The 17,687-nt window shown below is 45.1% G+C and overlaps 1 protein-coding gene across 1 annotated transcript; it reads right to left on the bottom strand.

Moving 5' to 3' along the window:
* Window positions 1-252: 252 nt before the first annotated feature.
* On the bottom strand, window positions 253-13,221 carry LOC115760730 (polycomb group protein Psc). Its single transcript, XM_030702205.1, has 6 exons — window positions 12,903-13,221; window positions 12,411-12,716; window positions 8,803-8,893; window positions 4,570-4,773; window positions 3,876-4,221; window positions 253-3,830 (listed from the first exon to the last, which is right to left on the bottom strand). Exons 1-6 carry the CDS (start codon window positions 13,219-13,221, stop codon window positions 666-668), a joined length of 4,431 nt encoding a protein of 1,476 aa, XP_030558065.1. The 3' UTR covers window positions 253-665.
* Between the last annotated feature and the right edge of the window lie 4,466 nt (window positions 13,222-17,687).

Below are 17,687 nucleotides of genomic sequence, written 5' to 3' on the forward strand. Positions count from 1 at the left end.
GCTTTAAGTGAGCTTTATTTTTTTTTTGTTGCTTTTTAAATAACTTCAAAAGCTTTCAGTTGTTTTGTCAACAGCTTGAACTGAGCTTGTAATGTATTAAATATTTACAGGCATGAAAGCTTTCATTTGTTCTCAAAGCTCTTGAGCTTTAATCATTTACAATTAATCAAGCCATAAGCTCTGTTTAGTGAGCTTTTAATGTGCTTGAGCTTTTACAATTATACAAGCTGAAAGCTGTCTCTTTCGTTTTTTATGGCTAGTCCGTGTTTGCCTGGAATCAAGTCAAAGTTCGCTTTAAATAAATATGCATATAGTTAATATTAGATACGAACAGCTGTCGTATGTTTATATTGATTCTGAATCGATCTGTGGCTTAGCTTATCTGAATGTTTACAATGTAAATCGTATATTTATGTTAATCGTAGTTATATATATTATTGTATAATATTTACAGCTCTTTAATGCCAGTTCTTCTATGTACACAGAGTCAAACGAAATGGAAAAAAAACTCGTATAACAACAGCTTATTAAAAACTAAAAACAAAAAGTAAACTCTTTAAATATTAATTAGTGCACACCTTTACCCCAGAGGGTTAGACGAGCTGTTGTGGGGCGTGATAGGGGTTTGTTCCGAGTGGGGGGTTGTTTTTGGATGGTTGACGATTTCACTTGCTTTTGGCCAGCGCGTTGTTGCTGGTTGCCGCTGCCTGCGGCCGGGCGTTGCCGCTGCCGACGCCGCCGCCGCTGCTGTTGCTCTTGGCCAGCGTCGGCGTCGGCGTCGCTGCCGGCGTCAGTTTGTGTGCGGCAGCATGTGGCGAGGTCTTGGGACTGGCCGCAATCGGTTGACTGGCGGCCGTTGGCAGCGTTACGGTGGGCAGCATGGGCATTATGGGCTGTCTATGCTCGCCTGCTGCACCCTCTCCCCCCGCAATGGCCGCACTCTTCAGCTTTTGCAGGTAATCGTTGAAGACCTCGTTGCCGGCACGCTGCATCCGGGAGAGCTGATCCATCAGATAGGCCTGCTGATAGTTGTAGATGGCGGGCGCAAAATTGTACAAGAGATTCGATTGATTGGCCGCAGCCGCCGCCTGGGCCACCTGGGCGGCCGCCTGGGCGCGCAGATTGTCCTTGAGGAAGTTGCTCAAGTCCAACTGATTGGCGCTCGACGCGATGCTCAGCGGCGCATTCGGATTGGGCAGATGCGGATGGGCATGGCCAGTCGGTGGACCCATAAACTTCAAGCTGGAGCCGAGAGCTGCCGGCGTCGTCGGCATTGCCTGTTTATGTTTGACGCTGGCCTTGCACAGCGCTTGGCTGCCATTGGCATGCGAGAGCTTGGCTGGCGTGCCGCCGCCTGCGCCTCCGCCTACTCCGGCGCCGGGTGACTTTTTGCTGGCGGGCACCTTTTTGCTGTTGGCCAAATTGGCGGCAAAGTTGTAGCCAACGGGTTGCTGCGGCAGCAGCTTGGGCTCCGTTGCGCCTCCGTTTGTGGCATTCTGACGCGGCAGAATGGGTCGAAACTTTTTGGCTGCCGACTCGCCGCCATTGGACGTGGCACAGCCAGAGGCGCCGGCAGCAGCAGACGCTGCTTGCGCGGATTTGGGTGATTTGTTCTCGCTGGAGTTGGGCGAATGGCTGCCCTGGCTGGCGGCGCGCTTCTCCGGGCTGGGCGTCTTCTTATCCGATTGCTGGGGCGTCAGCACGGGCTTGGCCGTGGGCGTTGCCTTGGGCGAGGTCTTGGCCGGCACAGCTGCTGCGGTGGCGGCAGCGGGCGGCGTCAGGCGCGCCAACAAATGCTGCGGCGAGGGTATCGTCTTGCTGGGCGGCGCGGGCAGCTTGACGGGCGGCTGAGGCGTCGCCGTCGCCTTGGCAGCTGCTGCTGCTGGTTCCTTCTGCTCGGCCGAAGCCGCCGGCTGATCGGGCAGCTTGACAATTTCGATATAATTGTTGACCGGACTCTTGTGCTTGGCATGGCCGCCGCTGCTCGGCGAGGAGGCGTCTCCATTGTCGCGCGATATGGTTATCGACAGCGAGGAGGGTATATTGATGTTGCATGAATTCAGCAGAGACTTGACCTTGACCTGTTGCTTCTCGGGCGCATCCTCGGCGGCCGGATTGGTGTTCTGATCCGTTTTGGTTGGCGGCGTGGGGAACAGACCGCCGCCGCCCGCTCCTCCAGATCCGGTTCCATTTAACATGCTCTGCAAATAGTTGCTCGCATTTGTTGTTGCTGTCGTCGAGTTGTTGTTGTTGTTGCTGTTGTTGGTTGTTGTTGGTTTGGGCGTGTATTTGTAGGTGGGCATGGTGGGTATATTATAGTTGGACACATATTGCGGCGAACTGGGCGAATATATGGGCGAATTGGGCGTGTACATGGGCGTGCGGCAGCCCGGCGGCGCCTCCTTGCCCTTCGACTTGCTGGCATTGAACAAAGCCAAATTCAAGTAGTTCGATTTGTTGTTGTTCGAGTTCGAGTTGTTGTTGTTGTTGTTCGAGCTGTTGTTGGGCTTGTGCATAGCACTCGGCGGTCCCATCTTGTGCTCCGGCATCTTGGGCCCGTAGACGTGCGTCTTGGCCTGGCTGGCAATCGACTTGATCTCGGTGCCAACATCCTTGAGCAGACGATTCACATCGCTGGGTATGTTGGCGAACGGATTAGGACGCGCCGCCTTCGGCAATATAGGCTGATAGCGTTTGGCAATGGGCGTCCGATTGCCGGGCGCGGCCATCTGCATGCCCTGATGATGCGGCGGCAGCGGTGCGTGCGTCGGGTAGGGGCTGGGCGGCAGCTGTGCCTTGCGTGCGGCTGGCATGGGCAGCGGCTTGGCGGGCGGCGGCGGCATCAGTGGCTTCTCGACAGGCACCGCCGGCGTCGGCGGTGGCGGCGAGGGGCAGCTGTTGGGCGCGGGCAGACGTATCTTGAAGTCCTCGCGCGGCAGCGGCGGCGAGAGTTTCGGCTTCTTGGACACGGCCTTGACGGGCTCCTTGCTCTTGCGCTTAGACGAGGCTATCGACTTGGGCGGCATCGCGCTGGGCGGCTTCATCAGCAGGCTGTCGTCCAGATGTGCCTTGGACTTGGCTGCAGGCGGGGCTGCTGCTGGCGGCGCTGCATTGCTGCTCGGCTTCTCCGGCGATTCCAGCTTCACCTTGATGGGCGTCAGTGCAAAAGATTTGAGAAACTCGGACTTGGGATCCTCCAGGCAGGCGCCGCTGGTCACGCGCGGACTGAGCACGGTGCTCACACCGTTTGGACTCAAGATGCGCTCCGTGCGAATGGTCAGCGGGGGCACAGTCAGCGGGGAGGGGCTCTTGCGTTTGCGCTCGCTGGAGGAGGACGAAGAGGATGAGGAGGAGGAACTGCTGCTCGATGAGGATTTGGGGCTACCATCCTTGTCCTTTTTGCTCTTGGAGCGCGATTCTTTCTCCGGTTTCAACGGCTTCACAATCTCCTTGCGTTCCGGATCGGACATATTGATGATTGTCACGCTGTTCTGCTTGGACAGATCGATCTTTAGCTTTATGTTCGGCTCCTCCTTGTTGTAGTTGCCGGTGGGCGGAAACTTCGTGTTGGCGGTGGGCGTGGTCGGCGAGCTCTTGGCCGCTTTTGGCGAATGATGATGATGATGATGATGTCGCTCGTGCGGCAATTTCTCCTGCTTCTCCAGCTGATTGCGATTGATGAAGAGCTTCAGAGATTGCTCCGTTGGCGAGGCCAATTTGGGCGCAATGCGGAACTCATCCTGCGGCTGCTCCAGCTTGATGCGGGCGGGCGGCTGAGCCGTTGCTGCTGCTGCAACTGCTGCGGCGGCTGGTGGTGAGGGTGAGGGAGACTTGACGAGTGCCGGTGGAGCCGGGGGCGAAGAAGTGGGCGTGACAACTGGTGTGGCCAGCTCCTGTTTCACCTGCGGCTTGACGGGCAACGTCATGGGTAACGCCGGCTTCATCAGCGGCTGCGGCGATTCGTAGACACGGAAATAGAAACGCATCGGCGCGTCCCGCTTCCACGTGTATATGTAGGCGATGTCCATGAGCGTGTAGTAGTCCTGCAGCACAATGGTCTTCACCTTGTACATGATGTCGATGCTGAAGTGCTGCGCGTCGATCTCGTACTTGTCGTAGACGAACTTCTTCAGATGACTCACCCGGCACATGGCCGGGCATTGCAGATAGCGCGGGCGTAGCGTATCCCCGAATTCCACGGCGGATTCGGCATTCAATTCGCTAAATGGGGTGAAAAGAGAGTGAGCGGAAAAAGCGGGGAATTAGATGGTGACAAAAGAACTCCTTCATCAAACAAAAGGCAAAGGGTTGCCAGATCTAAAATTTAAGTTTTTTATGTAGTTCAAAGAGCAGGTCGCTTATTGATCTTATGCATACAATTGCCAGATTGGGCAGATTTTTTCCTAAATACCCTTCTGAATGTCTATAAACCCAACTAAATTTACAATCATTCAATAATTTGCCTAAATTGCACCCAAACATAAATTATCTTTGCTTAATCTGGCAACCTTAATTTTGAATATTTATCTATTACAATCGATAAATCGATTAGTTTGGCTAGCAACTTACCCTAGTTCGGCATATTCCAGCGACAGGGACATATCATCGGAGGGACCGAATATCAAATGTTCGGTATCATCGCCCCGCTGTTCGGGCGTGGCCAGCGCCGCCTCCTGTGGACGATCCTTGTAGAAGGCGCGCTTACGCATTAGCTCCCGTTCATAGAGGCCCGGCACGAGCTTGTAGACAATCGCCTGCAATGTGGTATCAGATCTGCAAAGAGAGAGGAAGAGAGAGAGAGGGGGGCATTAGTTGAGGTGTTGCACAATGCGGCTGCCTTCCTTTAAGATAGGTACGACAACATGTGTGCGCAGTCAAATGGAAAACACAAAGAGAGTGAAAGGGAGCGAAGTAGGGTGCGAGTGAGACAGAGCTAACAGGGTGCCGGGGATCAAAGAAGACGGCTGCAGCGCTTAGTTGATGTTGATGGAAAGCGGGAAAATGTGTCGTAAATAAGAAGTCAGCAGCGCGTAGAGAAGCAACTTCCCTGGCGCGAAGGAAGTAAAAGAGAGAGAGAGAGAGAGAGAGGGAGGGAGGGAGAGAATAGTACAAATTAGACGGCAGATGCAATTGCTGCCATGGCACGCAACAAACGCCGCCAAAAGTCGTGGCAGGGACAGCAACTGTGTGGCATGCGCTGCTGCTGCCACAAAGCAGTTGTCGTTGTTGTTGTTGTTGCTGTTTCTCCTGGCTGACTGGCGCACAGGAACTCGCATTAAGTCGCATTTCATAGAAAACTCAGGCGCGCTCGCCTTCAATCAAAACGGTTTTTGTCTAAGGAATCGAACAATTGAACAGACCAGAAGAAAGGGAAAAGGGAATTGCGGCGCTTAGTTAGGGGTAGTTCAGCTCCTGTGAGGGATGGCAATTGTCTCGCGAGGGTCCTTGCCATGAGCCAAAATATATGAAAATTAAAAAAAAAAATCGGAACTAGGTAGGATCATTTACATGCCAGCGGGTTTTTATATACAAAAAATAAACCCCACACATTTTATACAGAGCGAAAGCAGGTAGAAACATGACAAGTTTATGCTAATTAACTAATTATAACCAAGCTCGGGTTGAAAATACATCATAAAAGATCATATTTGTTATAGAAATTCACATTTTTGTGAAAAGGCAGGCTGGCAGAAAGCCTAAACAAAGAGATTATCTGAAAGAGATTATGCGAATGAATGAGGTTATGTGAATGAATGAGGTTATGAGAAAGAATGAGGTTATGTGCAGGATTGAGGTTATGTGAAAGAATGAGGTTATGGTCAGGATTGAGGTTATGTCCACTGCTCGAATGAAAATATTCCTCATGCGAGTCTCTAATGCCCAATGACAAAACAACAATAGAACATATCAAACTAAGTTTAAGGGATATAGGAAAGTGTGAGGTTATGTAAACTTAGTCCGAATGATGTGTCATTCAGCTTAGAAGTACCTACAGACAAAAATGCAGCTTTAAAAAACACAATAAAAGTTGCATTTCCCAGCCCGAATGATACAATCATTCACTGAATACACAGACACGTCTCTATATGACATAGAAAATGGGCAAAAACTAAAAATAAACCCCAAAAAATTGAGGTTATGCGTGCATGTTTAAAACGCATTCCACTAGCCGAATGAACTGTCATTCATATTTGTTTCGCAAACAGAAAGCGTGTGTGTCCTAAACGCACATTGACAGCGCTCGGACACAAGTTCGTATAGCAATTTGATTGTAGGTTAAGTGCACAGAAATTGAGGTTAGGTAGCATCAGATGCCACGCATCGAATGACGTGTCATTCGCCGAATGTTGGCAACAGGCTTTTGGGGTAAGCCACATAGATGTCACATGCATGGGAATTGAAGTTTCGCAAGTTGATTGAAATTCTAGTTTGGTTACAAGCACGCTGCCACGCCCACAGCCGCCCACAACTCTAAACTTTGCGAGAATGTTGGGGTTGGCGGGGTGTATATTTTCGGCTGTAACCACAGAACTTACGCTGTGGTAAATGTGGTTTGGGCCAACTTTGGGGCATCAATTGCGAATGTTGCAAGGGATTGAAGAGTGGCAGGGGCAGGGGCGGGGGAAGGGGGGTTCTACTGCCTGCTGGTGGTATCCACCTTGAATTGAACTTTACTACTGTCGAAAACTTGCCGCTTCTTATTTTTTTTTTTGTCTAACTTTATTTGATGCCTGCCAAATATTTGCACTTGCCCCCGTCACACTCTCAGCCGACTATTGCCGTCTCTTTCTCGTCTGGCTACGCACGTTTCTAATGGAAAACACGTTCGTGACGAGCGAATCAATTTAAGGTACAGCTTTAATAATGCGAGCAAATGTTTTTTGCTGCAGACACGAAAAACCACCCGCTGCCAGTGTTGCCACCCCGCCCATTAACCAAGCTACCCACTCGGCTTATACAAATTGTGCGCCTTGTTGTTGCTGTTGCTGTTGTTGTTCCGACTGGGAGTCAGGTTGTAATCTCGTTGCTGCATACAAAAAGATAATGAATACACAAACTCAAAAGATAGCCAGAGTCGAGCCAGATAGAGAGAGGGGGAAGAGGTGGGCAACTCTCTGGATTGAATGAACCTTTTGCCTTTAGATGGGCAGCACCAACCGAGCGAATGGTGCGAAGTCAGCAGAAAGAGCCACCAAATAGCCAACTCTATATATACCATATAGTATATATATATATAAATGTCGGGCTATCTGTGCATAAGCGGGTAGACAAGTGGTTTTTGTACGTGGTCTCGAGTCTCCAATTAAATTTATTGCAAAACTTTATTGTTTAACCCACAAAAAAAGGAGAGAAAAAAAAGCAGGAGAAGTCCCTCGCAAAGCAAAACAAAAGCGAGGAGTCTATTTATTTTTGTTTTATTAGCTATTTTCTTTGGCCACAAGGTAAACACAAAACCAACAAAAGAAATAGACAAAAAAAAAAGGAACGCAACTCTAAACTGAAATTGTGGCCCGGTGTCGGCCATGTTTTCATTGTATTACGCCCCGAAAGCGACATCATCAAAATGAGAAAACAATACGAAAAAAAGTCGAAAAAAAGTGCTGCCCAACTGATAAACTGCAAGCCAAAAACCAAAAACGTGGCAGCATTTGCCAAACGCATTTCCAAGAAAACCAAATCGAAAAACGCCACAGATAATTAACGGGCGGGTCTTCTGCCGTCGGCTAGAGGCAACTGGTGGAACTGATGGAGCAACTGGAGAAACACATTCACAACATCCAACAACAGCAGCAGCAGCAGCTGGAAACAGTTCACAAAAGCCAAAAGGCACAGACGAGTTCCTGTTTCCTCCCAACCCAACCCGCCTTCGTTGCCCGCGAGTGCTGCCCTCTGTTCGTTTTTTTTCGTTGTTCCTTCTGCTGCTTCCTACTTGATTTTTTTGTCGTTGTGCAGCACCGAAATTGAGACAAAAAGACAAAAAATAAAAAAAGCGCAAAGCTATTTCGTGTTCCAACTCGCAAAGCGCCTGAGACAATTTTTAGGGCTTTAGACTTGTAAAAGGCTTGTTAAAAAAAGAGGATATTTGAGATTCTCTTTTTTGTCTACAAAATTCCCAAATAGTTAACATGTCATATATACATATAAAGATTTAAAGCTTTAAATATTTAAAATTTTATAAGTTTTAGCGCATTTAACAATATTTAAAACATGTTAGTTTTAAACACGCGTTTTATTCATTTCAGGCGCATTTGTTTATCGTGTATTTGGAGAATGAAACACTTGGAACGCGTGGAATTGAAACAGTTGGGCCCAAGCGTAAAGCAGTGTTGCAAAATTCTGTTTGAAAAATTTGAATTGTAAGTTATGTGATTTCCATTATTACTTTTACAACTTTAAAAGCGTTTGTTCATTATTATTTTTATTTATTTATCAATTGATTTATGTATCTATTTAATTGATTATTTTTATTTAAGCTCTTAGAGATTTGTTATATTGTTGCGCCTGACTTTGTCTAGATCTCCGCTAAACAATTGAATTCAATGGAACTCTCTAAAGGGTTTGTTCTTTAAAACGACTCAAACAGCGGGCCGTCAACTTCAGGTGGAGCCCCGCTGCTACCCTTCCCACGTCCTGTCAAGTGACATTCTCAAGTATTCTGCGTCTAATATTATATAATTGCGGTTGTCAGCGACAGTCGCCAACTGTCTGCAGTAGCTAGGCTATATATAAACATATATATATAGCCAGTTATAAATATATATCTAGATGTATTTATAACATTCTCTTGGAGCTTTTACTTACTTGATGTTGGGCTTGGCATTGTTGATGACCATCTCGCAGCGAGGACAATAGCGCTCCTTGCGCAGGTGATTGATGAGACAACTGTGGCAGACTGCAATCGAGAGAGAGAGAGAGAGTGAGAGGGGCATGAGTAAAACAGTTACAAATGGGGCAAAAAAATTGGCCAGGGGGTTGCGGGGTGGACTCCTAGAAATTATACAATTTTATGTAAAACCTTGACGAACATAATTCCCCAAGCATAACGCACGCCAATCCCAGGGACAAGGATAAGGCGCCCCCAATGCAATCGCATAGCCGGGCTTAACCCACGCTCTGTTCACAAAATGGGGTAGACGATACAGATATATATATATATGTGTATATATATAAAGAGAGAGAAAGGAAGAGAGTGGGGGTGGGAGGGAGGCAACCAGAAATCCAGCCATTCAATTGAAACGTGCCACCCACGCGGACCACACAAAATCGCTACAAAAAAGTGAAGAAATAAGCAGAAAAAAGCGAATTAAATGCTTGCATTCAGCTTGTGCCCGACTAGGAAATACTCTGTAGTTAGTGAAGAGGTAGTTAAAGTATTTAAAATTGCAGCTCTAAGCTAATACACCCCATTTATACCCAGGAAATAGAGTATAAAAAGCAATAGAAAGAAGCAAAAATGAGAAATTCCCTTCAATTGGAATTGACTAAATTTGGAAAATAAAAATAATATATGTATAATAATAATAATAATTGGAAAAACTGCGATACTAGGGTATATATACCATTTTCTAAATACCCTCGTTTTTCTTGGAAATGTGAAACCCACTTTTAATGCGTGCAATTTTAAGCTCTTACGGCGAAAACTAATACACCCCCACCTCACTTGTAAACAGAGTATTGAAAGCGCAAGAAAGAAAGAAGAGAAAAAAGTTTGTTTTGACTTTAATGTCAATGGCAGTGTCTGATGCTGTCCGTCGTCCCACGGAGCGCAACAACTGTCAACCAGCGACAGGAACATACAGCGCCAGCGACAGAGATTGAGACTGGACCCAGACACAAGTCGTGGCAGCCTTCGGGGCGGGGGCATTAAGTGGCAGCGGCAACGGAGGCAACACATTCGGTGCGCCTGTTACGCTTGTCTGTCTGCCTGTCAGACGACGAGAGAGGAAGGGGAGCGAGAGGGTAGAGAAAACTGGCAGTATTGCGACGAGCTGGTTGGGTGGTGCCACCAGGACGAATGGCCTCGAGAGTAGCTGCTACTACAACAAGGCAAGGTCTGCAAATGCAACAAAGTTAACAGCAAACCAACAAAAAATAAATATATGAAAATAGAAACAAGGCAACAGCTGTTGCTGGCATCCATTTAGTGCGTTACTAACGCCAAACGAGACGGGTTGGCAACTCTAACCAAGGCATCCCCTCTCGCCGCACCCTCTCTCGCAACATGTGGCCATGAGATGTGTGCGTCCAGCTCGGACAACAGATTTAAATGAGCCTCGGGAGCAAATGAAATGCCATCGACACATTCGGTTTGTCAGATTTAACTGACTGAATGATTGACTGACTGACTGACTGACTGGCTGGCTGGCTGATTGACAGACAGAGTGGCGCACAATGGACGCCTAACTGCATTTCGATTGGCAGTCAGAGCTTAATGGCCGCACCGGCATGTGATTAGAATGTCACAATTGCGAAGAGAAGAATTGGCGCTCCAATTTGTGTGTTTGTAAGCAGGAACTTTTTCTAATTAGTAAATGACATAAATCTCAAAGATCTGGCAGCACTTAATTGCATTAAGTTGACTAAAAGACTTGAATAAGAAGAAAAGTGCAGTTTATAGTGTTGGAAAGTGTCTGCAATGCGAGCAATAATGTTATTAGCTCTGCAATATATGAATAATTGCTTAATGAAAGTAGCGCTAGGCATAAGACTTAAATAAGAAGAAATCATAAATTTATAGTGTTGGAAAGTGCTTGAAATGCGAACAATAATGTTGACAGCTCGCCAGTTAAATGTCAACGATCTGGCAGCACTTAATTGCATTCAGCACGCATTAAGTTGGCTGCGCTTGAAGTAAAAGACTCAAGTAAGAAGAAAACATATGTTTCTAGTGTTGGCAAGTGCTTTAAAGGTGAGCAATAATATTGAGAGCACGTTTTAACTTAGCTGCATTTAATTTCCGTCTATCTGGTAGCAATAAAGAACTTAAAGCGGACTTTTAGCTGACTGCGCTTGGAATAATTCCTTCAATAAAAATTGCATTTTCGAAGAAAAATGAAAAGCTCAACAAAAGTGAAAAATGTCGCTGTAAAAGCGTGAAAAGAGCAGGAAAAACTGTAGCTCAACGCTCGAACCGGAAATTGAAGTAACGAAAATTTCAAAAGACAACTAAAATGTTGTCTTCTTCTTTTAGCCTGTCTGGTTTTTCACTTTTCCCACTGCAACAGTTGAACCAAGAAGAAGGGCGGCAGAGGCAAAGAGAGACAGGTTTGAGCTTTCCACTTGAAAGTTGTCTGATTTATGGTTCAGCTGTTATTAAGCCGAGAGTATTCTCGCAGAACCATTTGTAATTATTTAGTCAGACATATGTGCCATACATCTAACTCCAAGCCGAAATGCTTTTTCCGCTTCGAGACAAGTACTTGGGGCCATATAGAAGATGTTCTTTGAGGTATGTATGCAAAAGCCAAGAGCAGAAAGAAGCGGCAGGCTCATTAATGTTGCCCATTAACTTATCGCCAGTGCAGCATCTGGCAGGCTCAGACTGGATAGAGCGCCAGAAGCGGGGTTAGCTTTAGTCAGTTTGTTGTAAGTATACCCTGTAAGCATTGAGAACGCATAAAAGAGGTTGTATTGGTTTTCTGGCAGTGAGTGTAAGGAGTAGAAAGAAACAAGACTAAGTTTTTCCTTTTCTTTAATAACGTTGCTCAAAACGATAAATATCGATTACAAGACTAGCTCTATAATAGACTATTGAAGCTAAATGGGCTTTCAATTTGACTTATAAATTGTTTTGCAATCACATATCAATCATGTTCATATCAAACAAGCTGTCACTTCTTCAGTTCATCGACTATCGATAACTGTCGAAAACGATCGATTACTATTCCAGATTTACTTTGCTTAAAAGAGCTAAAAAAAAAAAAAGCTTTCAATTTGTCATATCAATTGGTTTTTAGAAGCAGAAACGAATCATGTTTATAACAAATCTATTTCTTTAGTTTATCGACTATCGATAACTATCGATTACTAGACTAGGTCTATAAAAGTCCATGGGAGCTAAGTGGACTTTCAATTTGACATATTAGTTGTTTGAAAAACAGAAACAAATCATGTTTATATCAAACAAGCTATAACTTCTTCAGTTCGTCGGCAATCGATAAATATCGATTTTCTGCACCTATTTAATTTCACTTACACGTACAGAGTATCCGGCCAGTCGTTTATAGCCCACCAACTAACTCTAATTAGCTCTGCGCCTATTCACGAGTGGTTCATTGGCGCTGGCTGAAGGGTGCTTGAATTGGGGTTAGGGCGAGCCAAAGAGGAGGGGGAGGGGAGGGGGAGAGACGGTGGAGGGGAGGGGGTGGGAGGTAGTGGATTTATAGCTGTTGTAGCTTCTGGGTACTTACACGAGTGCAAACATTCGACGATGGTCGTCGCATTGATCAGATAACCCTGGCACAAGTGGCAAATGATGTGCGCATTGACGGCCGTTAGAAGCACGGGGCGTGGCGTTGTCATCATCGATGTTGATGATGTTGCTGCTGTTGCAGCTGATGGCGCCTCTTCGTTTGCGTGCTCCTCGTCCGCAGAGACGCCGCCGTTGCTGTTGGCATCCTCAATGTTGGACCAGGCCGACGAAGATGACGAGGAGGAGGATGATGAGCATGACGACGCAAATGATGAACCCTCCACAACAGCAGCTGTTGTTGTTGCTGTTGTTGTTGCTGCTGGAGGTGTTGCTTCTTTCTTAATGCTGTTGCTGCTGTTGTTATTGTTGTTGTTGTTGTTGCTGTTGCTGCACTCGAGCAGCGCGTTTGTTGTTGCTGCAGTTGCTGCTGTTGTGCATTGTGTGAATGCATTAGTTGCTGTTGTTGTTGTTGTTGTTGTTTTTGCTCTGTTTTCACTTTTTATTTTAATGCCGTTTGCTACACTGTTTTGTTGTTGTTGTTGTTGTTGCTTTTGCATTTGCATTTTATCAGCACTTGTAGCCGTTATATTTATTGCATGCTTTTTGCTGTTGTTGTTGTTGTTGTTGTTCGGATTGCTGACAAAGCTTTTGGCCGCCTTCGTCGCTTTAGACGCCAGGCCATTCGCAGCCAATGCCAGTGTTGACAAATGCTGCGACGACGACGACGACGCCGACGCAGCTGCTGGCTTTTGTGTATGCGCCATTTTCGTTGTTGTTGTTGTTGTTGTTGTTTTCGACTCCGGCGTCATCATAATAATAATAATAATAATAATAGAAGTTGCGCTAAATTCGCTTTTGTTTCTGCAAAAAGTAAAGGAGAAAAAAATGTAGAAATTTAATATGCAGCCCAAACGACAAATAACAAATGCAAATATGGACACACACACACACACACACACACACACGCTCACACATATGCATATGCATGAATGGCAAAAAGAGAGCATCGAGTAGGGGTATTCACTGCGTGCAAAAAGAGTTAAATTCATGTAGCTCGAAAATAATAAATAAACATAAATTGTAAAATTATAAATAAATATAAAATGAAATAAATTATATATAAACTAATATATATATAACCATAAATAAATGTAAAATAATCAATAAATATAAAACAATGAATAAAAATAAAATAATAAATAAAATATTCAAAAATAAATAATAAATAAAGTAAGAATAAAAATATATTAAATAATATATTAGAAATAAAATAATAAATAAAAGCAAAATAATCAATAATTAAAAAGCAATAAAAATAAAATAATAAGTTTAAATCAAATACACAATAATAAATAAATAAATAAAAGCCTTTATACGTCAAATACGGAAATATGAATCTTTTGCATTAAGATTTACTTCTGAATTTCCCCACTTTCCTTCTTTTCGAGCGTTCACTGTATTGCTCTTTGCTCATCTAACAATCCTTCAAATACAATATGTAAACACAATAAAAAGCGCTTCAAGTTGCCAACAACACACATCTTCAGTTTCCACTCCAACCATTTCGGGCGAAACACACACACTCACACACACACTCGCACATCCAGAGAATTCTACATAAATTCTTTGGCCTCTGTAAGCTTGTGTGTGTGTGTGAACTAAAACAATAAAAGATAAAGGCGAAGCCAAGAGAAACAGCTGTTTTAGTCAATCTCAAATAACTGCATAATGATAAGAAAATATATGGGCGGGCACCTTATAGAGTGCACACTTATATCGGGCTGGACCATAAACAGTAGAAATTCTCAATGTTGGCAGCGGCAGGCTCATGTTAAATTCATAACCCTCATGTTAGGAGCTGCCCCCCCCCCCCCCTCCCCTTCCTACCCACTGGAGCGCACATGATTGCCGTGTACTGCGTAATTGAAAGTCAAAACTGTTGAATCACTGGCCAAAAGCTGGCGCTCCTTTTTGGCCAGGACACAGGCGCAGCACATAAAACAATACATATATATGTATATATAAATGTGAACATGTGTGTGTGTGAAGGCTTTTATATGCAATCAGTCGATGGCTAATGGATGCTTGTTGCCCCTGCCCCTGTCCCTGCCCCAAAACTGCCTTTAGAGTTGCCATGGGAATGTTAACGACTGCAGAGGGTCACACTGGTCACACACACACACACACAAACACGCCACCTATGGGTGCGGGGAGCGGAGGGTGTCTGCTTAACAGACAGATAAGTTGGGTTATGTACGCCTGGCCAAATGAAAATGGCTTAAATTGAACTCAAACAAATGCGAGTGCGAAATGCTGTGCTTCATGCTAAACGTATTTCAAAATAATTTCAAGTTGTTTTTGCATCAACGCGCGCCAGTAAAAAGTTGCACAAAACTTTTCAGACCAACAAGAACTCTCTCTCTCTCACACACACACACACACACACACACACACACACACACACAGACACACACAGACACACAGAAAATGTAAATATGAATGAATATGAAATGTATTCAGGGACGAGCGTGGCTTTAAAATCCTTTTTACATAAAATTTAAGTGTGTACACACACACACACACACACACACACACACACACACACACACACGCACACGCACAGCCTACCCAAGTTTAACCCTTGCCCATGCCCAGCAAAATCAGCTCAGGCTGAAAAAAAAAAACCCACTGCGAGTACGAAACATGAAAAGGATAATAAAGAAAAAAAAAATATAAAAAATAAAAATAAGCAAGCAGCGGAATTTCACGTGAGTTAACGTTGAGAACAAAGCGCGGCCTAGCCGACTGCAGCGTTGCGCTGCGCAAAAGGCAGCGCATGAGAAATGCAACGGTAGGGTGAATGCGACAGTGAGCCAGGCTTTATCTTCTCTTTCAAGCACACGCACACATATACAGACATACGCACACATACATATACACAAATACAAGCACACGCACTACTTTCCATTCAGGAAAAAGCGGCGCGACGAAATAAAGTTTACAGTTTTAAAGGCTTATTTTACTCTGTATATATTTTAACATGCATTACTTAAAATTGAACAACAGTATGTTAAGTACATTTATGTAAATATGTAACAGCAATATGTAAAGCATATTTGTGTATGTAATGCACACGCAGCTCGCGCTTGCCAATCGCAAATGTAGATTATGTGTGCGTGTGTGTGTGTGTTGGGGGGTCACAAAAAGCTGTTGCTGCTATTGTGCTGCTACATCCCCATCTTCGGCGACTTCTTTTCTGGCTGAGGGCGCGCTCGGGCTGTTGTTGTTGTTGTTTGAGGAGTGAGAGCGAGTGTGAGAGATTCATTTAATTTGGGGGGGGGGGGGGGGGGGCGCAGCGCAACAGCTGTGCGCTGACAGGCCGGCAACGGCAGTGTTGTAAAATGACAACAGCGTTGAGATAAAGAGCGAGAGCATGCAATTGCAAATCTTGCTCAGTCTTCTTCTTACTCCGCTTATGTCTGTGTGTGTGTTGCATTACCTGTGTGTAGAATTGACTGCTAATCCAGTTGAATGCGCGGCATTTTGTGTTGTTGTTTTTATCCAATTGCTGCTGCAAATATAAAACGTAATCCAAAACGCGATGCAGCAGTTGCTATTGTTGTTGTTGTTGTTGTAGTTGTAATAATCCAATGTGCCGCTATTGGCATATTTCCACGCACACTTTCACAAATATACACACATATAAATTCTGCGTTTCGTTTTAATTAGATTTTCAACAATATTTCTTGTGCCTTTCTTTCTTCTGCTTCAGCTTCAGCTGTTTGCGCTGCTACGTTTTATTGCTTGCTTTACACTTTGCTCCGCTACTTCGTTGCTTTTGATATTTCTCAACACACACACACACACAAATACTCGCACAGCATAGAAACTCGAGCGCTGCTGCGGCTGTCACTTTGGGTTATTTGCTTTCGTGTGCACCTTTATTGTGTATTATGCTTTGCCTTATGTTTTCTGCACACACACACACAAGCGAACTCAGAAACGCTGCTGACGCGCGCTGCGATGTTGACTGCGACTGCGACGTTTACATAGACGTCGTCGTGTATATAAAGCGCAGGCTGTTTGCTGGCCACAGCTATCGTTGTTGTTGCGGCATTTGTCACACTAGACACAAAGGAAATTTCTAGTAAGCAACGTTTCAGATAATTAGTTGCTCTTGATAGAATTATTTTATTAACAATTTCTATATTTATTAATATTTTTTATTTAATTATTGTTATTTTGTTACACTTAATCCATGTACTTTGGCTGTGAAGTTGAAAGCACTTTATGATTTGGCGGCGAATATGCGCGCACGTCTGCTCGACTCAACGTTTCGCGTTCAACTGATGAGACCACTGCTGCGGCGCTGCCTGCGCTGTCTTATTTACTCGTACACACACATATGCAACGCTTATTTACATTGACTGCGGCCAACTGCCTGCCCTCTGCTGGCTATTTTACGTTTTCCTTTTTGCCTACTGCGCGCTCAGTGGCTGCCACAATGCTGTCTCGCTCGCACACTAACTCTCACTGGGCGTGCAACTGCTGCGCACTCGCTCTCGCTTACACTCGTGCGCGACGACGTCGATTTTATTTGCGTTGGTCTCTTTTGCTACTCTCATACGGCGCACTCGAAACGGCGACGGCTTCTATTTTTCATTCGCTGCTTGCGACCGCTAAACGAACCGTTCTCGTTCGAAGTTGGCTTTGCACTGAGTTGTATATATCTGGCGACGTCTGGCCGTTGCCGCTGTGGCTGTGGCTGTTGCTGTTGCCGTTGCCTTTTGGCTCTTCTGCTGTGCCTGCTGTTTCTTTGTTTCTTCGATTCGCGCTGTCGTGCCGTGCCGCGCCACACACATTTGTGTGAAAGGAAAGGGCTGTCGGCTGTCTCATTGTCGACGCGTATCCGTACTTGGCTTATGTACAAAAAGAATTATATACATGTGTGCACATACATACATGTATATATTAAAGAAGCGTGCATGTTTTTGTGGTATATAAGCGCGTTGGCATGGATTGCCCTTCAGTTTGAGTGTGTGTGCACATACATACATACATACATATGTACATACTTTAGCAAGCATTTTTGCTTTGATCTATGCTCAGAGCACGGATGTGCACACATACTTAAGTACATATAATGAAGCATGTAAGTTATACGATGCGATATATATGTGTGTATGTATGTATGTAAATACGTATCGAAGCGATGTATATACAATTGAGCCACAATTCGTAGAGTTTTTATTAAAATGAAGTGCAGAAAAGTGTG

The sequence above is a fragment of the Drosophila novamexicana genome, unplaced genomic scaffold, assembly GCF_003285875.2.
Source record: "Drosophila novamexicana strain 15010-1031.04,08,12 unplaced genomic scaffold, DnovRS2.1 tig00000462-arrow-pilon, whole genome shotgun sequence".
Taxonomy (NCBI): domain Eukaryota; kingdom Metazoa; phylum Arthropoda; class Insecta; order Diptera; family Drosophilidae; genus Drosophila; species Drosophila novamexicana.